General features: G+C 42.4%; 1 protein-coding gene across 3 annotated transcripts in view; it reads left to right on the forward strand.

Moving 5' to 3' along the window:
* Window positions 1–25,121, forward strand: part of tspan9b (tetraspanin 9b) — a 37,741-nt gene extending 12,620 nt beyond the window's left edge. For 2 of the 3 annotated variants that reach the window (XM_053650366.1, XM_053650364.1), the window contains exons 2-8: window positions 10,263–10,342; window positions 18,259–18,450; window positions 18,569–18,643; window positions 20,187–20,288; window positions 21,492–21,623; window positions 23,323–23,406; window positions 24,472–25,121. In XM_053650366.1, the coding sequence (XP_053506341.1) occupies window positions 10,280–10,342; window positions 18,259–18,450; window positions 18,569–18,643; window positions 20,187–20,288; window positions 21,492–21,623; window positions 23,323–23,406; window positions 24,472–24,543 (720 nt within the window). In that variant the 5' untranslated portion in view covers window positions 10,263–10,279 and the 3' untranslated portion in view covers window positions 24,544–25,121. The remainder of the gene's footprint in view (window positions 1–10,262; window positions 10,343–18,258; window positions 18,451–18,568; window positions 18,644–20,186; window positions 20,289–21,491; window positions 21,624–23,322; window positions 23,407–24,471) is intronic. The other variant, XM_053650367.1, reaches the window with a different exon arrangement.

A 25,121-nucleotide genomic window follows, 5' to 3' on the forward strand; every position in this document is an offset into this window, starting at 1 on the left:
CCCTCTGTTCGGCTGATCGGCCTATCGTCTTTAACCACCGAGAAGAAGAATCACCACTTAAACGTTGGCGCATACCACCATAAGGCACACTGACTGTTAAAAAGCACAGAAGAGATGTTTTTGTAGTCGCTGTGACTTTTATCAAAAAGTGCTTTGTTCTCAGACACCAATGATTACAAGAACTCAACATCTGTTCTCTTCTCTCTTCCGGAATACTCTTCTTTGGCGTTTACACCGGTTTTCAAAACCGATTTCTGTGCTACAGCGCCACCAATCTCGCCCTTTTGTGCAACAGCAGCGTCTCCGGGCATGTGATCTAAAGCTCAAATCTAATTGGACGGCCCGTTTCATCGTGGGACAGTGGTGCGGGGGGAATCTACACACTGGATGAAAAAAAATTGTCGCTTTGTTGCACCGCAAATGAGCATGCCTGGTGTGAACAGCTCCATAGGGATCTATTGTTTCGATTCAAGTGCGTCATCACGTCGTACGTTCGCGTCACTTAATCCGTGTGAAAGGCTCTTTACTTTAATTTGTTATAGTTGCATTTAATGCCCATGAAAGAAGTTTATGAAGCGAACACACATAAGCAGTGATGCACACAGTGAAACATCCCAGTGTGGTTGTACTAAATATAAGCTCTCTTGGAATGCGGCTCGTCCAATCAAATTAGTGGACGTGAAGTAACTGTTGTATAAAGAAAATGAATCAACACTGCTGTTGTAAAGAGATTACCACTGAAGAAAACCAGACTGCTTTGGGTTTTTTTCTGGCTTAGTTTTATATACTATAGTCATGTACACCCCACCCCATAGAAATTTTGTATTTATTTATTTATTACATATTTGGACAAGCAAACATTTGATCCTCTTTGAAACAGTGCCTAGTACTAAAGTTGATACACTCTATAAGAAGTCTCCAAGAACCCCACAATTTTATCACAGGATCTTCTAGTAAGTCTTACAACTGTTGGTGTCAAAGTGTGTGCCCCTTCAATCAGAAAGAGATTGCACAAATTTGAGTTTGCAAGACTACAGTTTGCCAATGAGCATATAGACGAAGACCAGGCCTTTTGGAATAATGTGCCCTGGACAGACGAATCAAAGATAGAGTTGTTTGGCCACAGTAACAGCAGACATGTTTGGCGCTGACCAAAGACAGCTTTTCAGGAGAAGCACCTCATACCAACTGTGAAGCACGGTGGTGGAAATGTTATGGTTTGAGGTTGCTTCCCTGCCTCAGGGACTGGCCAGCTTGCATTCATTGCAATTATGAATTCTTTATCATATCAAAGAGTTCTTGAAGATAACGTGAAGCCATCTATCCGAAAGTTGAAGTTGAACTGAAAGTGGACCTTTCAACAGGATAATGATCCTAAGCACTCTAGCAAATCCACCAAGTAATGGCTCAAGAAGAAGAAATGGAGGGTTATGGAATGGCCTAGTCAAAACCCGTATTTGAATCCCATTGAAATGTTGTTGGCGATTTGAAACAGGCAGTACATACAAGAAAACCTTCAAACATCTTGCAGCTGAAAGAATACTGCATGGAAGAGTGGTCAAAAGTTCCAGCAAGCCTGGTGGACAAAGGGGGCAATAGTAGTTTCTGAGGCCAAGGGTGTACTTACTTTTTCCACAGAAGAATATCACATCTATTGATATTTCTGTTGAATAACAACATGTACCTGTGGAACAGTCCTTAAGGCACGAACAGTTTACAGGCGGTAGGCAATTAAGGTCACAGTTACAATAACTTAGAACACTAAAGAGACCTTTCTACTGACTCTGAAAAACACCAGAAGAAAGATGCCTAGGGTTCCTGCTCACCTGCGTGAACATGCCATAGGCCTGCTGCAGGGAGGCATGAGGACTGCAGATGTGGCCAGAGCAATAAACTGCAATGTCTGTAATGTAAGATGCCTAAGACAGTGCTATAGAGAGACAGGAAGGACAGCGGATCGTCCATGCAGTGGAAAATGACATGTAACCGTGCGTCTCCCCAGACGTGATCGAGAACTTGCAAATTCCTTGGTGGAAGAATGGAGTAACATCTCACAGCAAGAACTGACATATCTGGTGCAGTCCATGAGGATGAGATGCGCTGTAGTACTTAAAGCAGCTGGAGGCCACCAGATACTGACTGGTACTGACTGACTTTTAATATTGACCCCCCCCAATTTGTTCAGGGACTCGTTATTCCATTTCTGTTCCTCAAATGTCTGTGAAGTTGTTCAGTGTATGTCTCAGCTGTTGAATCTTTGTTAATACACATATTTGCACATGTTAAGAAATTTGCTGGAAATAAAAGAATGTGAGAGGACGGTTCTTATTTTGCTGAGTGTGTGTTAATATAAACTATTGGACTACATTAAAGTTGCTTCTCAACCTCCGCACACACACACACCCACTTAGTAGAGCTCGAATTTTGTGGTGCCTTGTGTAAGGCCGCCAAGGTCTGACCCCCTCGAGATGTTTTCCTCCGGTTACATAAAGTTCTGCTCGAGCCGACTCTGACGAGTACACCGTCTCGCTGCTCGAACACCTCCTCACACTCCGACCTGGAAGTGCAGCAACACCCAGGAGCGTTGGTGAGACTGCAAGAGCTGATTAATTAGTAATGAGAGATGAGTGTGCGTGCGCGCATCTGGGAGTGGGCGGCTAGAGTTGCAGAGGTCATTATTTAGTCATTGGGAAGTGGGTAGAATGTCTCATTATGCGAAAATCTGTGTTTATGTACCTGTAACAACAGTCAATTTATTCAAAAGCACAGTAGACCTTCACCTAGCAAACATTAGAGATTTATCATAAATATTCAGTGTTGCACATATAAGCATGCTTTAATTGCACTTGTGCTTTCGAGCTGTGCAATTTCCACACCTGTGAGATCCCTTTTTTTTTTTCTTCTTCTTTTTCAGTAGGTGTATAGAAAAAAATGTAAAAGTCAAGCATGAAAGCGATTTAGCCATCAAGTCCTTGGGTTATTGTGTGCATTTTGAATGATTCCCCTAACACGCTGTCCTGCACATCTTTGTGTTTTCCGTGCTCTAACACACCAACTCTAACTCAGGAAGGACTGTTAATTAATTGATTCGTTGAATTAGGGGTGTTTGGAGCAAGGAAAACATTGAAATACGCAGGACAGGTGGCCTCCAGGACGAGGTCTGTGCGTTAACATATTCACCGAAAATTACTGGTCATAACTACAAATAAGTATGATGGTCAGGGAAAACTGGGCCGATGTCAGTGTGTTTGAATAATAGTAAAAGGGGTTTTCTACCTATAACTTACGTTTCACACCGATCAGCCATAACATTAAAACCACCGGTAGGTGAAGTCACATTGATTTTATCGTTACAGTGCCACCTGTCAAGGGGCGGGATATATCAGGCAGGAAGTGAACAGTCAGTCAGAAGGTGGCCTGGTCTGATGAATCACGTTTTCTTTTACATCATGTGCTTGTGCGTCGCTTACCTGCGGAAAAGATGGCACCAGGATGCATTATGGGAAGAAGGCAAGTCGGCGGAGGCGGTGTGATGCTCTGGGAAATGCTCTGCCGGGAAACCTTGGGTCCTGGCGTTCATGTGGATGTTACTTTGACACGTACCAACTGCTTCTACATTGTTGCAGACCAAGTACACCCCTTCATGACAGCAGTGTTCCCTAAAGGCAGTGGCGTCTTTCAGCAGGGTAATGCGCCCTGCGACACTGCAAAAATTGTTCAGGAATGGTTTGAGGAATATGACTGAGAATTCAAGGTGTTGACTTGGCTTCCTGCAGATCTCAATCCAATTGAGCGTCTGTGGGATGTGCTGGGCAAACAAGTCGGGTCCATGGAGGCCCCACCTCGCAACTTACAGGACTTAAAGGATCTGCTGCTAATGTCTTGGTGCCAGATACCACAGCACACCTTCAGAGGTCTTGTGGAGTCCATGTCTCAATGGGTCAGAGCTGTTTTGGTGGCACAAGGGGGACCTACATAATATTTAGGCAGGTGGTTTTAATGTTATGGCTGATCAATGTATATGTGGATATGTTTTTATTAAGTTTATAATCTTGCCTAGGCTTTCGTCCTACAAAGTTCATGCTGGGTAAGGAGCCAGTTTAATAAACGCAGCCTACCTAAAGACATCTAAAACATTCTGTGATTACCTCCTGCAGTGAACGTCGTGCTTTGGTCAAGTTGTCGAAAAGGTACATTTCAGTTTGTAATCTGATTCCGGCTGTCAAAATGGTTGCGGTGCTCCTGCTTCAGTCAGAATGAAATCTATAAATGCAGTGTTCTCCTTTTTTTTTTTTTTTTTGCACTTTTGGGAATAAACGGATATTAAAATGCTGGAAATATACTTCTGCTTGAGTTTCAGGCAAAAGAGAAACGTATTTCTGTTCATGAAAATCTACCAGGTCTCTCATGTTATTTATTAGATTTCAGGCTGTACCAAATCTAATTTCATGAGTTTGCCCAAGAGAGAGAGAGGAGTCATGATTAGGGGATCTTTCAGCAGCATAGGGTTTCAAGCCACACTGGCTCCTAGCAAATAAATTTAAAATTAGCAAGTGCCACATTACCGAATATTGAAGAGAGGAAAGCCGTAGTGTTTTTAGTCAGTTTTTTCAATAAGATGGAAAATTACCACGACTGCTCAAGGGTACTGCATATTAATGGTGTATTAGAGTTAAATAAATTATGTTGTCTCCTTCTGTCCTCTCTTAAAGTCCATGCCCCAGCCAGTACAGGCCTCATTGGATCGGATTAAAAATAGTTTCCAATCTAAATTTTGGATGTATTTTCATACCACGAATGCTTATGACTTTGACTGGCGTGAAGCATATCCTGCACCGGAACAAAGAGGATTGTTCTTTCAACAATATTACTACGTCTACTGAGTATGTAGTAGATATGTACCCGAAATATGAATTGGAATGAACAGATGACGTGTTCTCAACAGATATGTATCAAGATGGAGATCCTACAAGCTACTAGTTTGTTAATATTTTCTAACTAAATTTGTTAGAAAAGGAGTTGCCTATAATTAGAATTTAACTCGTGTGAAAATTTGGAATAGCGTTATAAAACATTTGCGAATAAAGCACGGTTTTCACCCCAAGTGTTCAAAAGAACAAAATCGTCACTTCCGGGGAAACCTGCGCATCTCGCTGTCCACCATTTTTACTTTTCTGAACCAACTATCCAATCACATGATTTGTTGAGGCAAAGTCACGTGACTTTTTTTTTTTTTCTCCGATGCGCATCGAGGAATTTATTCAGTAAATGTATTTCCATCGTAGTTTATGCGCATGTCGTCTTATCGAATAAACAAAGGATCCACCTTAATTGAGTGCATACATTTTTTGATGCGCATTTTGGAGATTTTACTTGCATCTGGTGTTTCAATCCAACTTTTGTTTTATGCGATCGCGTAAAAATTTGCATAAAAATATGTGGATGGACACATAGCTGTAGACATGTTTTAGCTAGCCAACTCTGTTCAGCTTACAAATAAGTTTAGAAAATAAGAAAATACCCTTGAATACCTGTTTGTGTGTGTATGCGTGCACGCGTTCCACCAAGCAGATGGAAGATATGCTTTTAAACCATCTAAAATCATCCATCACGGACATGTTGAGTTATTTATGATCTTCATTTCATCACTAAATCGTTTCAGTGCTGATTTATGACGCTGTAATGACAGCTATACGTGATAATTGTAGGGTAACTGATAGGCAAAGTCTGGAAAGGCAAGTAAATATGTATTAAAGTTAAATGGGGTTTTATGTGTGCGTGTGTGTGTGTTTGTGTGCGCGGTAAACCGGCAGGCAGATGTTTCTTTAGTGTGTGTTGTGCAGCAGTGGCAGATTTAGGCACCTTCAGCTCAGAGCGTGTGTAATTAGTCCTCCTCAAACATACATACAGCCGAACCTGCTCCTGTTGTTGTTGACATGCGTGAGGGCGAGTGGGTAGGAGGCAGACACTTGTTAGACAGGCATAAGGTGTTTCAGAAATAACAAATGACGGCGCATCTGCTGTGCTGGGATTTAAGGCTCAGATTTACATTATTTTTGTCTTTTGATTATGTCTGAATATTCATGTCCAAAAAGGAAGCGTGTAGTGTCTAATCATGACTGGAACACCTGGCTCTGTGTGTGTGTGTGTGTGTGTGTGTGTGTGTGTGTGTGTGTGTGTGAGAGAGAGTTAACAAATTAGCTGTCTTTCACTGATGCACTTCTACCTGTAAATGGAAAGCTGTGCAACATCTGTGGCTGATGGACAGTGCAAACTTCGTGACTCGTCCTTTTCTAATGAGAACTCTCGGGGTTAAAACACTGAAAGACGCTGTGTCAGCATTCTACAGCACTCACAGACTCTCTCTCTCTCTCACACACATACACACACACACACACAAACACCATCATCACACACTAAGCTGCTCAGAATACCTGTCAGGGGCTTGCTTCCACCAGTACACCCGCTTCAGCACAAGCGTATAACTCAAATTCCAAAAATGTGCTTCTTGGAACTTATTGGAAAAATTCATGTAGCATGACGCAAAGCAGATAGCCCCCACTCCCACTGCTTTCTGTAATACACAGATTATAAATCCGAATCAGGGTCTTTTCAAGTACAAGTATACAAGGACTTTACTGTCAAGGTGGCAAGCAACTCCAATACTTTAATTTTAGTATATTTTAAATAGATAGGATTTTGTGTGCAGGCTTTGTTACACAATGTTTGAATTCTAAACAAAATGCAGTCTGTTACTGGATTGTAGGTTCTGTAAGCCAGGGGTTCCCAAACTTTTCCAGGGCAAGCCCCCCCCAAATGGCATTAACATTTGACTGAGGTCCTCCTTTTGCAAGATGTCTTTAAAACACATTAAAAATACAGACTTCTGGTTATGTCCCCCTTTTTTTAATTAATAATTACCTCTTACATCTTTACATTACATTACATTAGGAATTGATTGTGCGTGTGTGTGGTTGTCTGAGAGTGAGAATTTATTTTCCACACCAAATTGTTGAGGCCCCCCCGGGCTCTCCCTGGTGGCCCCCACTGCTTTAAGCCATATAGTGCACCATCTTGGTTCTACACCCTATGTAGTGAGCACATCCCAGTCCAGATCAATTAACGCGATCTCAAGGAAACGCCGCAATATTCCGAGGAACTTCCGTTTTTTTTTTGTTTTTTTTTTTGCGGGCCAAGACGTCATGTGACATGTGAGGTCATCACAGTGCACGTTCAGCCAAAGTTCTCGTCGATTCGTGTGTGTCGAACTTTAGTATAGCTAAAAGGTCTCATTTATCAACAAAGATCAATGCGAAAGACGGCGCAAAACAATTCCGTGCAGTCGAAATTCAAGTACTTCTCAAGAGTTTATTTATTTATTGTTACGTTTTCTTAAAAGGGCGTCCCATGTGGCTTAACAGAAGCGCATTTGCCCTATAGTCTGGAGATTGCAAGTTTGATTCGCGACAATGCCACAGCCGTTTGTGGCCGGGAGTCAGGAGTGGCCAGGTGTGTGTTTTTAAAAAAAATAAATAAATAAAAATCGATTAATACTTTTTTTTACACTAGGTTATAATACTGTGTAAATTTCAACCCAACACCTCTAGTCTGCACGATTTCTCGCTCCACGCACATGTCACTGTCTGATGCACATGGTGCCTGGTCAGGAATGTCCAAATACAGCACCGGTCATTAGTTATGCTTCGGCTCACTTGACAAAGAAAACAATGACAACTATGCAGGAGCGTGGATTCGTTACTGTGCCGCACCGCCTGGTGTAAAAGCTCTATACAGTGCTGGAATTTCTCTCTGCTCATTATTGACTATAAGTTCTATAAGAAATGAAGAATAACTCCAGAACTTGAATATGACCCTGAGTTTATCGTCATGGAAACATAAGGTCATCAGGCACCCTTGCTACTGGCTAGTAGACTCTCGCTCTCTTTTTATCTCTCTCTCGCTCTCGTTCTTTTACATGACGTCTAAGTCTAAGGAAGAACAATCTGGGTTTAACAATAATAATAATAATAATAATAATAATTCCGTACATTTATAAAGCGCTTTTCTAGACACTCAAAGCGCTTTACATAGTATCGGGGGTGGGGGGGGGGGTCTTCTCAACCACCACTAAAGTGTAGCATCCACCAGCCATAGTGCATAGTGTGTCAGAACACCCACCAAACACCAGCTATTAGTGGAGAGGAGAGAGTGATGTAGCCAATTCAGAGATAGATGGAGCTAGATAAACCAAATATTGATAAACCAATCAGTCTAATTCTTTGTACAATTTTAGCATTTACTTATACGGTGATCGAGTATGTGCACATCAACAGCTTGTGTGCATTATGTCTGCTGTGCCTGTGAGAGAGAGCGCTTGCTCCTAAAAATAGTGCACTTGCCTGAATCGTTGGTTCAGATTTGACCTGTTTTCTGATCTCACCCGCTGTCGTATATCGCATTAGGTTCGCCGATGCGGTACAGATCTAGCACGTGAAAGCATGACGGATCGTTTTTTAAGCAAGCTGCCAGCACGCTTCTGATGTTTTGGGGTAAGCTCGCAGTGCGTCAGCTGCGCTAGTTTTTCCAAATACGAAGCAGCTCGTCTTCTGTTGCAGTTTATCCAATCACCTGCATTTATGTGAATTATTTAACTGAAGGCAGCTCATCAGACCAGAGCTAGAGACATCAGCTCAGAAAGTGCCGAGTGTTCAAACTTTCATAGATTTTTAGTTATATTTACTCTCTCTGGTCTGACATGTCGGCTTGTTAAAAGAAAAGTCGGTGATGAAAAGAGATTGCGTAAAGACGATTGGACAGGGAAGTGCGTGTTTATTCTCCCTGTCAGTTTCAAAACAGACGTCTCATCTGTTCAGGGTTCATGGCACTAGTCCAAATTTGTCAAGTGAAGCAGCACTACTAAACAAAACCGCCACTTTATTTTAAATTATTTACAGTATAGCCATAAACGAATGACCAGTCTAACCGTTGTAGTCTTTCAGTCATGTTAGTTGCTTAGCCAGAATTTTTTGTAAGGAAGGAATTTAGATGCGTACATTTTCCATTGCTGACTTGCTAAAGTTACTTACTGCAGCTTTAACTATGTTGCACCAGCTTGAAATGGCTGACGTGATCAAATTCCCAGGTTGAAACCTTATAACTCTTCTATTTTGCATGAACATTTTATACTGAAAATCTTTTCTTTTTTTTTGAAATACTTTTTAAATATGAAATACTTCATCTTTAAAAAAAAACAAAAAAACAAAAAAAAAAAACGTCTTTGAGGCTTTTTTACATTCACAATTAAGTCATGAACAGATTTGTTGTACTGTAAAAAGGTAGCGTTTTTGGGTTATGAGGTTGTTCTGCAGTACCACAGTGACTGGTGTGTGTGTGTGTATGTGTGTGATCGGACGAGTTTGAGATCAGTCGAGGTTCGTTCGCATTTCCACGACCTGAATTTTCACAATCATTCGAACACGAGATTTTCAAGGTAAAGTCAAAACCGCTTTATTCAAATACCTCCAAAGTGCAGTAAAATGGAAATGCTTTATTTCATTTAAGCCCGAGCTCTGGTTCTGAGGAATCTGATCTGACTCTATAGGAGGGACGGTTAAGCAACTCTCGCTCCTGTTGGCAGATCCCCAACGGTAGGCGGGATGGAGAGAGAGAGAGAGAGAGAGAGAGAGAGTGTAGAGCACATTCAGATGCAGAGAGCGAGGTGAAGACGGTGAATTAGTTGTGCAAAGGAGAGCCGAGGGAGCACGCTGAGAAGTGAAAAACAGATCGTTTTCACGAGAGAGGCCAGGAAAGATGGTCTGTAGCTGCTTCTTTGGAGAATAAGAGTAGAAGGATACAGGGCTGTTGATCAGGCACTTCACACCGAGTGTAACTTATGGGATTTCTCGGATGTCTGTTGGAGTGTACGGAGCAATTTGATGCTATGCACTCGGTGCGTCTTCTATACGATGCACGCGTGAGGGTTTGATACACGATGGAGCGCTGTGAGAGCAGCGTGGCCGTCCAGCCGAGTCCTTCGTTGGACAGCGCCGAGCTAGAGTTCGCCCGGGCTGTTGACCGCGGACACCGCCTGGCCGTGGGCGCTTTCTACGGCTCCCGGCGCTCAAAGGTTCAGACTCGGACGAGTCCCGAGGAGAGCGTCGAGGGCACGGTGGCAGCGGACGAGAAGCCAGCGAGGAAGAGTGGAGCATGTGGAGGGAAGTTTCTGGTTTTTTACCTGGACTTGTCTTTTGTCTTTTTGTTAGAGCTGGAGAAGCTGAGGATGGCGCGCGGGTGCATGTGCTGTGTCAAATACATGATGTTTCTCTTCAACCTGATCTTCTGGGTGAGTAACAATCTTTCACTGTAGAACAGTGTTCTCAAAGATTTTGCAGGGTTTTTAATTGCGCGCACGTTTTTTATGTGCGTGTTCAATTATGTACAGACAGGCAGACTCTTAATTGCAATCAATGGAAAGTGTCCATATGCTCCATGCATGCTTAGAAATGAAGGTTCCATCTGGCTTTGTTCTGGATCCTTCAGTCCTGCTTTGTCTCTCGAGGAGAACCCTTACAGATTCAGTGTAGAACCCGAAAAGTATCGCTGGAGATTTTTTCTCAACACTGAAGATTTCCTTAGCTGAAAATGTTTTTAATAGATGTCGGTTCATCCTAAAAAAAAAAAAAAAAAAAAAAGAGAATCGAATTCTCATTTCCGATTGGTCAGAAGGTGATTAGTTTTCTAGAACAGCAGCTTCGACCGTGGTGGCTGTGTTTTAAATCACAGGTTCATATTAACGTTTTTAACACTGTCATTTCTAGTTAGTAGCAAGTTATCCTGGGACAGACGTTTCACGAAGAAATGACAAACGTGTGTAATCGTTAACATTGGTTTGGTGACGTTTTCATGTAAGGACATGTTTATTCACATTGTTGGAAGGAGTCTCCAGTGTTCCAGCTTTGTTACGGTTAAAGGAAGAGATGTAACTTCAGGTTTTCCATCATGGGAGAGTCTTTAGGTCGGTTCGCTCGGGATTAGTTTAAGCTGGGCGTTTTTATAGAAGGTAAAAGATGCTGTAATCTTCACCGGAATGGAAACAAAGTCTGGAAAAATAACTGACGTGACCAGTTCACACGGGATTAAAATCACAGATTTAGCATCTAATAATTACCCGAGTTCTGGAAATTATCACATCACATCACATCACATCACATCACATCACATCACATCACATCACATCACATCACATCACATCACATCACATCACATCACATCACATCACATCACATCACATCACATCCACGTAGAACTAGTCCGGTCCGAATAGCCCTTTTAGGACTGAGGACTGGGGTTTCTCTGTAACATCTGCATTTTGGTCTTATTAACATCAGGCGGTGGAATAAAAGAGAGGCTGGTGATAGAACAGCTGGTTATAAGCTGCTTTAACACGACTGATAACGTGACAAACGGATAAAAATTCTGACGTGTCATTCTTTAATTAATACGCATCATTAACATTGCTTTTGTATAAGATGAATACAACACTTCAGGTTGTCCTTTTATTGAAAAATACTCAGGTTGAGGTCGATTCTTTTCGTATAGCAGCACGTGTATGCCATGTATTATCCCTTACTGAAGTTAAATAACTGTGATACTACCTATGGATCAGGGTTACATTAATATTGGAGCTCCTTTTCTACAATAACACCACTCTGCCCTTACAACGCATCTCTAACGCATTGCTTGATGAGAGATGAGAGCAGATATATTTTCTGTTTGAGTCGAGTGACTCGAGACCAGCTCTTTCACCCTGGCTCTTTTTTTTTTTTTTAATTTACAGACATCCCAAATCACAGTGGGGAAATGTCTGTCAGAAAAGATCCTCTCCTAATCTCCCAAAGTCCTCTCCAGCTCTCGAACAGCAGAAATAACTCGCTCGCGTACACACACCCACACACACACACACACACACTATTGTTTTCCTAATAGGTTTTTTATTGGAGGTCTTGACAGCCATCATCTTCATCTCGTGAACTCCCCGGTGATGAATGCATTCCTACAGTGTTTCTGTCCTCCCAGCCGGACACACGTGAATTAAATTTAATGCCGTGGGAATGAATTTAACACACAATTCTGGTTGTCGAATGCTGCTCGAGTTTATTGAACAGTTGATTGACATCGGTTCATCCTAAAAAAAAAAAATAGCATTAATTAAGCCAAATTCTGTTTAACGACATTACTAACGCATGCTGAGAGCTTTTCTCAAGTTCTGAGTGAACTGTGTCGATCCTGTGGCCTAGTTTACGTTGGAGCTTGACGGCATGTCTGCGTGTCTCTCTCATGGGTTTGTTACAGCCTTTATAGTTGAGGTCATACATTTACATACACCTTGTAGAATCTGCAAAAATAGCATTTTTTAAAAATTTAGTCCTGCCCGGAATACGCTGTTTCACATAACAGATGTTTACATATAGTCCACAAGACACAATAATAACTGAATTTACACAAATGAACCAGTTCAAAAGTTTACACACGGTCGATTCTTAATACTGTGCGTCGTTACCTGGATGATCAGCGGCTGTGTTTATGTTTTGTGAGAGTTGTTCATGAGACCCTTGTTTAAACTGCCCACTGTTCTTCAGAAAAATCCTCCAGGTCCTGCACGTTCTTTACTTTTCCAGCATCTTCTACATATTTGAGCCCTTTCTAACAGAGTTTATATGATGTTCAGATCCATCGTCTAACACTGAGGACAACTGAGGGACTCGTACACGACTGTTACAAAAGGTGCGCACAATACAGGGGGGTGTAAACTTTTGAACAGGATGATCGGTGTAAATTGTTATTATTTTGTCTTCTGGGAAACATGTAAATATCTTTAGCATCTGAAGGCAGTATTAAATAAAATTAAAAAAAAGATCTTTAACCAAAATAAGTCTCTCCAAAACTGGACAGGTCAAGATTTGAAAAACGTTGCCTGGTCTTTTTCCTGTCCTCGTCTCTCCGGTTTTTGTGAATCTGTGCCTAATGTAATATCACAGTAGAACCGGATGTGAACTTCTGCCGTTGTAGCACATCTCTCTCAAAGTTCTACGTGTTGTGCGTTCTGAGATGCTTCTCTGCGCACCACGGTTATAAAGAGTGCTTATTTGCATTACTGTAGCCTTCCTGCCAGCCTGAAACAGTCTGGCCATTCTCCTCTGATCTCGATCATCAACAAGGCGTTTCTCCCACAGAACTGCCACTCACTATATGGTGGGGGTTTTTTTTTTCCCCCACTCTCTCCTTGTTTGTTAGTTTTTGCACCAGTCTGTGTAGACACTAGAGACTGTTGTGTGAAAATATACCCTATAAGGTTCTTTGTGGGACTGGAAAAGGTTCTCCTGGAATCACTCTTAAGAACCTTATTTTGGTTCCTTAAAGCACTAACTAAGGGTTTGTTTGTTTGTTTGCTTGTTTTAGAGAATGTATGATGTTCTTTGTGGCACTGCTGTGAAGAAAGAAGCATTTCTGGGCTCTTTAAAGTACCAGTAAATAGATGGTTCTCTAAAGAACTTGCCAGTAAAAGGTTCTTTGGGCAACTCTAAAGGGTTCTCCTATGGCATCAGGCTGAAAAACCCTTTTTTGTTCTCATTGGAACCTTTATTTTTAAGAGTGCCGGAGTTTCTGAAATACCCAAACCAACCCATCTGGCACGAACAAACACGTTTTTCCCCCTCTCTGATGTTTGATGTGAAAATGATTAGGTTTTGCCATGAACCTTTCAGCCTCCTTTTAGAACGTGGGATTCAAACTTTTAGACCGAAGCTTTGCACTGTAAATCTTGACTATTTAAAGCAAGATAAACACAAGGTTGATCAGTCACAGACCAGGTTTTGAAAAATGTAATATTACAACTGAGAAGATGAGAAGTTGTTCAGAGCGGTTTGATGCAGTTATAAAGGCAAAGTCTGGACACACACATTAATAGAGAGAATTTAGTTACATTCATTTGGACTATTTTAACTGTTAATCTGAACTATTTGACCATTTTGTTACTCATGATAAGGAGTAAACGGCTATGAAACCCAATATAGAAAATATCCTTCTCAGTTTTGACTTAAGGGGGGCGCAAACTTTTGCATTCAGCTGTAATGGTCTTTGGTCTGTGATGTATTCAGAAATATAGTTAGACTAACATTGTTATTATGTATGTATGTATGTATTGTGTGTGTGTGTGTGTGTGTGTGTGTGTGTGTGTGTGTGTGTGTGTGTGCGCGCAGCTCATGGCTGATGATTCATATTTAATGAATCATTTGGCATTAGTGATCCTGATGGCACTCTTACTAATGTTTAATTCAGGAGTCCTAAAGCAATGGCTAGACCTCCACTCAGTACTTACAGAACACACACACACACACACACACACTAAGTGGCGGTTCTTTTAAAGAACGGGGTGTGTGAGGAGACGTGTGTGTGTGTGTGTCATGCATAGTCATAGTCTGCTGAAGCAGCACTTTTTCAGTGTTCTAACTGTAGCTCCATTATTTATTAATGTGTGCTTTTTTCCTCTATGTTCTTCTCTTCTAATACTTTATACATGTCTGATATTGTGTGTGTGTGTGTGAGAGAGAGAGAGAGAGAGAGAGAGAGAGAAAGGGAAGGATAAAGAATGAGAAGATCGTGTTAAAAGAAAAGGATTTCATCGATCCAACAGTCTGGAGCAATCTTGGTTTAAATTGAGCAGGATCATTAAACTGCCTTATATTGAGCCGAGTGTGTGTGTGCGCGAGAGTGGTAATGTGGTCCGAACACTACATTTTCAGCTCTTTTATCATCTTTTCACAGTCCCTCACTGAAGTGCACAGAATCCTTTCTGAGGCTTGTTAGATTTTTCTTCCCCTTTCTTTTACCCTTAAAGTTTTTGTCAGTTTTCTCCTACATGCATTCTGAGAATGGGATTTTGTGTTTTTTATTTTTTTGATGCATTAATCTTACTCTCTACAGTCTGCAGTCTCATGGGAGTCCAAGTGCATGCTGGGTATTTTAACACAGGCTAAGCAGCTCTGCTTTTTAGTAAAGATTACGAGGTGTGTGTGTGCAGTAGGAATAAGATCCACCCCTAAGATCCACACGCACACAGAGGTTTGGAGTTGCGGGGGGGGGGGGGGGGGGGGGGGGGGGGGTTGGGTTGTTTTACATAATATTGTACCTGGAGACCTGACTTCATCCCGGTATCATTCAAGTGGCACCGAGTATCATTCTATATTTTAAATCCTGCAAACATGGACAGAAAAAGGTTTTTCACACACACACACACACACACACACACACAATCACACAATCACACAATATGTTACATAACTGGGAAATCGGCCAAGTGGTAAGTGGTATGCTTTTACTCAGTGAAACTCTGAGCCCTGTAAATTCCTCAAAACACTCCTGTGGTTCCATACCAACCACCCATCTGAACAGATTTTAATGGCCAATTGTGCTTTATCATCTGTGTAACACACACACACACACACACACACACACACACACACACACATGCACACAGAATCAACATAACAGCATGTAATATAAAGTAGTGGGAGGATAGAAATGTGTTTCGGTACAATGCTTTTACAATATTCCATCATTTCTGCCTTACAGCAATCACTAATTTCCTCTCATCTCAGGCACAGCAGAAACATTAATAGTTGCAAAAGACCACATTTGTCGTGTGTGGGGGGGGGGAGAGTGTGTGTGAGAGGGTTTGAGGGGGTGTAAGGGTGTGTGTGAGGGGGTTTGGGGGTCTGTGTGAGGGTGTGTCAGGGGGTTTGAGCAAGTGTGAGGGTGTGTGTGGGTGAGGGGGTTTGGGGGGTGTGGGTGAGGGGGTGTGTAAGGGTGTGTCAGGGGGTGTGGGGGGGTTGAGGGTGTGTGGGGGGGAGTTGAGGGGGTGTGGGTGTGTGTGTGGGGCTGTGAGGGGGGTGTGTCAGGGGGTTTGAGGGGGTGTGGGGGTGTGGGGGGGTGAGGGTGTGTTTGGGTGTGGGGGGGGTTGAGGGGGTGTGTGTTTGGGTGTGGGGGGGTGAGGGAGTTTGAGGGGGTGTAAGGGTGTCTGTGAGGGGGTTTGGGGGTCTGTGTGTGTCTGGGGGTGTGTCAGGTGGTGTGGGGGTGAGGGGGTTTGAGGGGTGGGAGGGTGTGTGTGGGTGAGGGGGTTTGAGGGGGTGTGGGTGTGGGGGTTTGTTTGTGGGTGTGTCAAGGGGTTTGAGGGGGTGTGAGGGTCTGGGGGGGTTTGAGGGGGTGTGGGGGTTTGTTTGGGGGTGTGTCAGGGGGTTTGAGGGGGTGTGAGGGTGTGGGGGGGTTTGTGGGTGAGGGGGTTTGAGGGGGTGTGGGGGTGTGTCGGGGTTTGAAGGGGTTTGAGGGTGTGTGTGGGGGGGTTTGAGGGTGTGTGTGGGGGGAGTTGAGGGTGTGTGTGGGGGGAGTTGAGGGGGTGTGTGTGGAGCTGTGAGGGTGGGTGTCGGGGTTTGAGGGGGTGAGGGGGTGTGTTTGGGTGTGGGGGGGTTGAGGGGGTTGAGGGGGTGTGTGTGAGGGGGTTGAGGGGGTGTGTGTGAGGGGGTTGAGGGGGTGTGTGTGAGGGGGTTTGAGGGGGTGTGTGTTTGGGGGTGTGTGTGAGGGGGTTTGAGGGGGTGTGTGTTTGGGGGTGTGTGTGAGGGGGTTTGAGGGGGTGTGTGTGAGGGGGTTTGAGGGGGTGTGTGTTTGGGGGTGTGTGTTTGGGGGTGTGTGTGAGGGGGTTTGAGGGGGTGTGTGTGAGGGGGTTTGAGGGGGTGTGTGTTTGGGGGTGTGTGTGAGGGGGTTTGAGGGGGTGTGTGTTTGGGGGTGTGTGTGAGGGGGTTTGAGGGGGTTTGAGGGGGTGTGTGTTTGGGGGTGTGTGTGAGGGGGTTTGAGGGGGTGTGTGTGGGGGTGTGTGTGAAGGCTACATGATTATAGAAATCTATGATATTTTGACTTTGTGGCATTTTGGTCGTCCACATGAAGACAGTTGCGTTTTGATGCTGCACTTTTAGAGTAAAACGTGACTGAATTGGGTGGCACAGCAGCTGGCCCTTGTGCCTCACAGCTAAAAATATTAATTGGTTTTACACACAGGTTGTTTCTGGCATTTAAAATTTTCAATAATACATTTTAAATGATAATAATTGATTCATGATTGTTGCATTAATTCATTTCAGTTGTTGCCTTGTTGTTAAATCAGTGGAGACACCATAAATCATTGGATCATGATCATTCCACCTGTTCTCCTAGTTTTACCTCTTTAAAAATGGCAGTAAGTGGATTGGCCTCTGTAAATTCCCCCTCTGTGTGGATGGGGGGTATTCCTACTTCGTCCCCAGTGTGCCAGGGAATCCTGACCAGGATAAGACTGTTACTGAAAAGGAAGACAAGGAGGAGGGAAGGCTATAAGGGCAAGATCTTAACCTCACCCCAAATATGAAGCACGGTGGTTTGATATCTTGCAATAATTGAAGACTCGCAATAATTGGGCAGTGGTGATTCAACACCAGGCTCTGGGTTACTGATCAGATGGTCGGGGGTTCAATCCCCAGCACCGCCAAGCTGCCACTGTTGGGCCTTTGTACCAAGGCTCTCATGGCTGACCCCGCGCTCTGACCCCGCGCTCTGACCCCAGCTTCCTAGCAAGCTGGGATTTACGAAGGAAAGATTTTCAATGTACTGTAAGTTTTGTGACAAACAAAGGCTTCTTTTTCTTGCAAGAAACAAGAATTGACATTTGTATGAAGCACTTTTACAAGAGAATGTGATCGGTAGCAGTAAGATGACCAATACAGCAAGATGAAATGAAACGAAACGTGGATTGGCCGAGTCCGAGTCCAGACCTAAAGTCTAGTGGGGAGCAATGGTCTCAAATTACTTCTCACTTCCGGTGAAACACGAACATGGGCCTCATGAACTCCCCACCCAGTCAGTGCGCTAAAACTGATAGAATGGTGCTGTTTAGTTATGCAAAATACTGTTTGTCTTGGGAAATTGTCTATATGTGTGGGTAGAAATGTAAGTGTGTGTGTGTGTGTGTGTGTGTGTGTGTGTGTGCATGCAGAAGGAATACCAAACACCTAACTTGGGGCTACATTCTTTCTCTTAGTTACTTTGTTGCTTTGATTTAAGCTTTAAACTAAAATTGAATTTCTATTTTTCTCAAGGTTATTACTTTCCACGCAGCATACTGTTGGAGTTATGAAAAAGTAATAGATCTGTCCACCCCCCTCCCTCTCTTTCTAGCTGTCGGGATGTGGTCTGCTGGGAGTAGGGATCTGGCTCTCCATGTCTCAGGGGAGCTTTGCCACATTCTCTCCCTCCTTCCCCTCACTCTCAGCCGCCAATCTGGTCATCATCCTGGGCTCCATCGTCATGGTGACAGGCTTCCTGGGCTGGATGGGCGCCATCAAGGAGAACAAGTTCCTGTTGCTGAGTGTGAGTGTTGAGCCTTGATCATCATTTACGTATACATGATACTAACATAACTATTTTGTACTAGTTTTTTTGCATGACTTGTTTTCTCTTCTCCCTTTTTTATTATTTTCCCCTCTAGTTCTTCATTGTCCTGCTGATAATTCTGCTGGCAGAGCTGATTCTGCTCATCCTCTTCTTTGTGTATACAGACAAGGTAAAGCACAAGCATTCACAAAGCAGGGAAATCTGATTTATTTCTTAAATCTCATTTTTAAACCGAGACACTGAGAGTCTGCGCCGCCAGTTACAAGAGACAAAATCCAATTTGATTGTTTGGACAAAATTCACATTTGCTTGTAATATTAAGATCGATTGTTGTCGCAACGAAGCAGATAAGTGTACATCCAGTAATGCCACGTTAACCAGGTGCCAAATTCCTTTTAAAATACTGGAAACTGATAGGGCGTGTTTATACCTGGTCACTTCATGTGTTTTCTCGGATCGGATTTGTTAAAACGGTTCCATTTACACCGGGTCACATAATGCGTTTCAGCTAAACGGATACGAATCCGATCTTCTATTCCCACGCAAAATGCAAATACGCGTTTCCCCGGAACTGAAATGGCAGCCAGCGTTATTTTAGTTTGAGAATGCAGGCGAAAGGACAACGAGAACGCTCGCTACAACGCTTGCGCGACAAAAGGCAGCACTAATTACGTGCAGCATTTTCACTGTCGGCGGTACTACACTTTAAACCCCCATGCGATGCCTGGATGAAAGCTCGGAGTCGACACTGGTGGGGAAAATATAGCGCTGGCTTCTTTTACGAACGGGGCTCCGGACCTACGGTTATCTCTGTGTCAGCCTGCAGAGCAATTTAATGAGGAGGCACACTCGTATCTCCGTCAGGCTGTACCGGTCGATATGTTGTTTTTGCTTCAGGCGCGGCTAACGCGAGTGACGTACTTCCGTTTGGGAGGAGAAAAGCGCTGACGTGTGGTTCCAACAACCAGATGCATTTAGACTTGTCCGGTTTCTTCTGGAATACGGCGTCCCAGACCACCTCCTGATGTGGTTGGAGCGATCGGATTTAAATCCGTCTCGAATGCGTTTACACCTGGCCTTCAATTGATCACACAGTAAACGTTAACTTTTTAGCTCTTGATGTGTGTTTGAGCGAGTTTATGCATTGTGCTGCTGCCACATGATTGGCTGATTGAATAATTACATGAATGTACAGGTGTTCTTCAAAAAACAGCTAAAGGCCCACCTCTTCTGTGAACATGTAACCAACCCCTAAAAAAATGTTTTTTTTTTTCTTTTCTTTTTTTTTTTTTACACCTCTACTCTGCGCACTTTGCTTCTTCGAATTCAATTAATGGATCTTGGAACCCTTGGGAACAAATCGAGCTCTGTGAAATGTGTTCTCACCGTCCTGTTGTGGATTTACCAGCCATGTTCAGTCAAGAGGCCAGCTTGGTCATGTTTGCTTCTGCTGCTGCTTCTGCTGCTGCTGCTGCACTCCCCTGTCATTATCCTGGGTTTACTATTGTGGTGTTATCAAAAATATCAAGTATCATTTGAGTCGCATGCCCAGAAAGCGGATTTTATTTGATCATCTTTGAAATTGCACAAAGTATCAGTTTAAAATCAGTTTAAAAACGGCAGATTTCATGTCGCACGTGAACTTGAGCGTATCCTGAATTGAAGGTGTTTTACAGAACGAGTGCGTGGTGTAAGTGTGAACTGTCTTTCAGGTGAGTGAGTACGCACAGCAGGACCTGAAGGAGGGTCTGCAGCTGTACAACTCCGACAACAACGTCGGCCTGCGCAACGCATGGAACATCATCCAGTCTGAGGTGGGTGTGTGTGTGTGTGTGTGTGTGTGTGTGTGTGTGCGTGTGCGTGTGCTTCTGTAAGTCACGTGATTGTAAATCCGAAGTAGATCTGATGCCGGGTGCATCATACTGTTATGAGCGTCAATATTGATCTGGATCCTGTATAGACTGGAGTTATCAGTTTGTATACGTTTGTAAGAAATAAAATGCTCGAGGACGTGGTGTTATAGAAAAATGAACAGCAACTGAATGGTGTGATGAAGCCTGGAGTGACACCGTGTCACTTTTTCCACCCCAGAGATGTTATTTTTCCTATAACAGCATGTCCCAAAGTGTTTCATTCCTTTTATACTGTAGCAGTTTGCCAACACCAACTAGTTATCTATTTATTAAATGACTTTTTATCCATTTAATATACTGGAATGGCCTTGAAAACAAGTTAGTTCTTGTTCTGTTTTACACAACAGCAGCTATAAACAGTCGTTCCCTCACCCGCGTCTCTTTTTCTCTCACTCATGAAGTTAATAAGACCCCAAAAAATAAATGCATATTTATCCTGTTGCCGAGAAACAAAAGATTGTTATGAAGTACTGACACTTGGAGACTCCTTCCATAAACGTTAAATAAACATCACTTTACCATATCCCTGTTATCTAAATAGAAAAATAGAAAAACCGTTTATGTGGAGCATTTGCCATACAAGTCAGTGTCGAAGTTGTTACTATAGAAAGGATGACGTATGAGAACGATTAATATAAACTTTAATTGATGGTAAATGAATATCATTTTATATAAATTTGTGATTTGTCTCGCAGCTGGAACCAGTGTCAGAGCTGCTGGTATAGACAATTAATCAAAGTTCTCTCACCAGTAAGAGTTGAGAATTTAACAGCACTGTGGAATCCTCTGGTATAATGAGTGACTAATCTGTGTATTAACATTCTAGCTTCGTAGCCTTATGAGTGTGTGTGTGTGTGTGTGTGTGTGTGTGTGTGTGTGTGTGTGTTCTAGTGTACAGCCTGCTAAAGCTTTACAGAGATTTTAGCTGTAACAAAAGGTTTTTTTAACTGCTTTTAGGAAATGTTCCCATTAATATTGGATGAAGCAGCAATCTCTCTATCTCACTATCTATCTCTCTCTCTCTCTCTCTCTATCTCTCTCTCTCTCTCTCTCTCTCTCTCTCTCTCTCTCTCTCTCACTCCGTGTGTGTGTGTGTTTGTGTAGTTGCAGTGCTGTGGTGTAACTGGATACACCGACTGGTACGATGCCCTCCCTGACAAGACAGTCCCAGACCGATGTTGTCAGGAGTATTATAAAGATTGTGGGCGCAATGCCAGTACCGTCTTCTGGTCTCAGGTGAGTTTATAAAAAAACATTTTTGAGCAAAAAGAAAGAGAAAAACGGCTGCTGCGTGGCTGATCTAATCGCACTCGCTCTGGACGCTGTGAGTGCTTTTACATGCACACTTGTGAATCCGGCAATCATCTGATTTCCACAGACGTAAGCAACATACTGACTACGTTTACATGGACAGCAGTGATCTAATTATTGACCTTACTCTGAGTAAGATAATAATGTGATTAAGGTGTTTACATGAGTCGCTTTTAGAATACTCCTGTCAGGTTCCCGTTTTACATGTTATAGATCATAATTAGATTAACAGCCCGCGTCTGACATCCCTCCAGAATTTCACGTATCAACATACAGTTGGTCTTCGTTATGGTACCGTATACAGTTTTTGGGTGATTTTATTTAATTTTTTTTACGAACGCTTTAAGTGCAGTTAATTATTTGTCATGCTATACGTGCTAATAGACGACTGCTTGAAGCCGTGGGCTGCGTCTCAAACCGCGTAATTACCGTCTATATAGTAGCCGAGATACATGTATTTTTCCCCACTACAGGCCTATAGTAGGCAAGTATGCGATTTGGGACGTGGTCGAACTCTTGTTCGCCGTAAAACGTAAAACTGCCGTGTGTCCTGTCGCAAAACACGGTGAAAACTCCCACACGACGTTCATAATGTGATTAAGGTGTTTACATGTCTGTAATACACGTCCATAATGCGACTAAAACGGGAGTACTCCACCTGTCTTAATTCGATTATGACATTAATTAGATTAAGGTAAGTAAAAATCGCTGTTTACATGGTAGTTTCTTAATCAAAGTATGGTCTTAATCGGATTAAGAGTGGATTATTGTTGTCCATGTAAACGCAGCTACTGAGACATCTTAAATCAGATTTCAGAAACTACAGTAAAGACACCTGGATTTTAGCCTAATAGGGTTATTCGGCACATGTATCTTAAAATACTGTGTCTGCTTAAAGAAACTGAGGAGTGACGTAAAAATCTTGGACTGAAATAGAAAATCAGCTCAGGGCAACATTATGTGAATATCACTTTTTAGCAGAGCTAAAGTTCAAGAGCAACGTGTTTCTCTGTAGCTTCGAGTCTTTTGTGCTTCCAATAAACCGTTAAGAAATATATAACACGATGCATTAAAAAAAGTTTCCGTTTGAGTCCAGCGGGCATTTAATCTGACTCCCATGGTGAATTGGCTCCTATTGAATATGGGATTTCACTGGGAGTTTTTAGAACATTATCGTTCTCTCACAATCCCGCTGGCTTTCAATGGCTTACCCAATGGGATATGGTTTTAAATGGAGTTCCTATTAGATTTATTTGGATAAGTAATTAATATAAAAGAATGTACAACATCGTATGACTCTCATAATATTGTTAAATCCAGTGGATTCCAGGGGAAATGCCATGGGAATATTCCATAAGTGTGTATACTATACACATTAAGACAATGAAATGGCATAGTGTACTTATAAATAGCATCAACAAATTTTATAACTTTAATTATAATTAAACTAACGGCTTCGCTTCACTAATGACAGTACTGGCAACGAAATGTAACTGATTCATCTCAATGTTGGGGGTTTTCCTTTATCAGGACGGTTTCATGGTGAAAATGTAATTTTGTGTCATTTTCAGATTATTGTGTACATGTAAACACACTCAGTGTGAACTTGTGCTTTCTCTGCTAGGGCTGCTACGGGAAGGTTGTGGACTGGCTGGACGATAACAAACACCTCTTGGGCACTATTGCTATGTGTGTGTTGGTCATACAGGTATTTAAAGCAGCACAAATACACACCCACACACCTGTTGTACAGGTACAAGCAATAGGCCTCATTCATCAGTCTTTGAGTAGAGTTGCGTGTAGACGTTTGCGTAAGCCGGACCGAACTAAAAATTTACACCGGAGTTACAGAAGTTCCATAAAACGCTGATTTTCTTTGTATTCGCGTGTTTATGTTGATAAATGGTAGTCACCTGGGAATAACCAGGCACATGCACGCCGTAGCTGATTTGCATTTGGTGACGCCCACAACACTCCATTAAAAGGCTAAGTTCACAGAGTGCAAAGTGTAGAATGGCCCCAAAAAAAGTACTTTTTCTATAAAATATTATTATTTAGAAGCATATCCAGCAGACTCACAGCACCTGAAAAGGCCAAAATATGGAGGGAATTCGGCAGCGTCTGTCCAGCGCAATAGAAGTGAGGTCAAGAGAAAATGGTTTCACACCAAAACTGAGGGAGTTTCTCTGCCACAAGTGGAGACCATACTGGGACAAAACGTTTTAAAATTGACCGACTTGTAAGCCAGCTTTCATCCTCAAAAATAAATAAATAAATAAATAAATCATACTGGTCTGTAAATATCTGTTGCCTTCTAAGGGCATCATGTGCTAACTCTTCCAGTAATATCAATTCTGCCATTTGCACTTCGGCTTACACACACACACACACACACACACAAATGAAATATTTTTTCGATTTGTCATATGAGTGTGTGTGTGTGTTTCAAGTAAATAAGCAATTTGAACAATGTGTAATCTGTATATAAAAATGCAGTAACTGATCACAAATGTTTAAATTCAAAGGCGATCATTCGAGGTTTACATTAAGGGGATGACGTACGCGGTGTCCCCTGTCAATCACAGCGACATTAGCCATGGGTGGGAATTGGCAGGTGACCAAAGTGGGGGTGGAAAAAAAATAAACTGTGCCAGGAAGTCAGTACTTCGCTAATTTTGTTGTGTTTAACAACTGATTCAGTCACATCTAGTGACATTTTTAAATCTAGATTGTATCCTGACTAAGCTAACTGGTGTCATTTCCTGTTCTGCAGCTCCTCGGCATGGCGTTCTCCATGACCCTGTACCAGCAGATTCACAGAACGGGGAAGAAGTACAGTGCCTAAAGGAAAGGAAAGGACTTAAACCTCATTAATAAAAATAAATAAATAAATAAATAAATAAATAAATAAAACACTACAGCAGTCCCAAAACCTTTATAGTCCATTCTGCTTCCTGTGTTTTCCCATTTCTGGACATTACCAAGAATTCTAGACTGTGTGTCTATACATTAAATCCAGTAAGATTGTATAGTGTATATTTCCAAACACATGGTAAGGAATGGTTCTAGGCAGAAATGATATTTGGATGGAAGCAGATGCAAATGAAATATTTTGGAGAAGAAATGTTGACTCCTCGTGTACAGCAGGATTATTAAACCACCATGGTTCCACTGTTTGTATAATGCATTCCCTTATCGAGGAATTTATGGGATTTATTACTCAACGCTGAGGACTGCCTATTTGTACAATAATGTACCTTGTCTTTCTCTCACTTGCTCTCACACTCATACATTGTTTCTCATATATTGATTATAAAAGCATGTAACGCAGATCTCTTTCAAGGAGCTAACTGTATAGTTGCGCACATTGTTCACTTGCCCTGTTTGTCCTATAAATAGATGAATATAATCCTGTTTATCATG

This window comes from Ictalurus furcatus, chromosome 19 (assembly GCF_023375685.1).
Source record: "Ictalurus furcatus strain D&B chromosome 19, Billie_1.0, whole genome shotgun sequence".
In the NCBI taxonomy this organism is placed as follows: domain Eukaryota; kingdom Metazoa; phylum Chordata; class Actinopteri; order Siluriformes; family Ictaluridae; genus Ictalurus; species Ictalurus furcatus.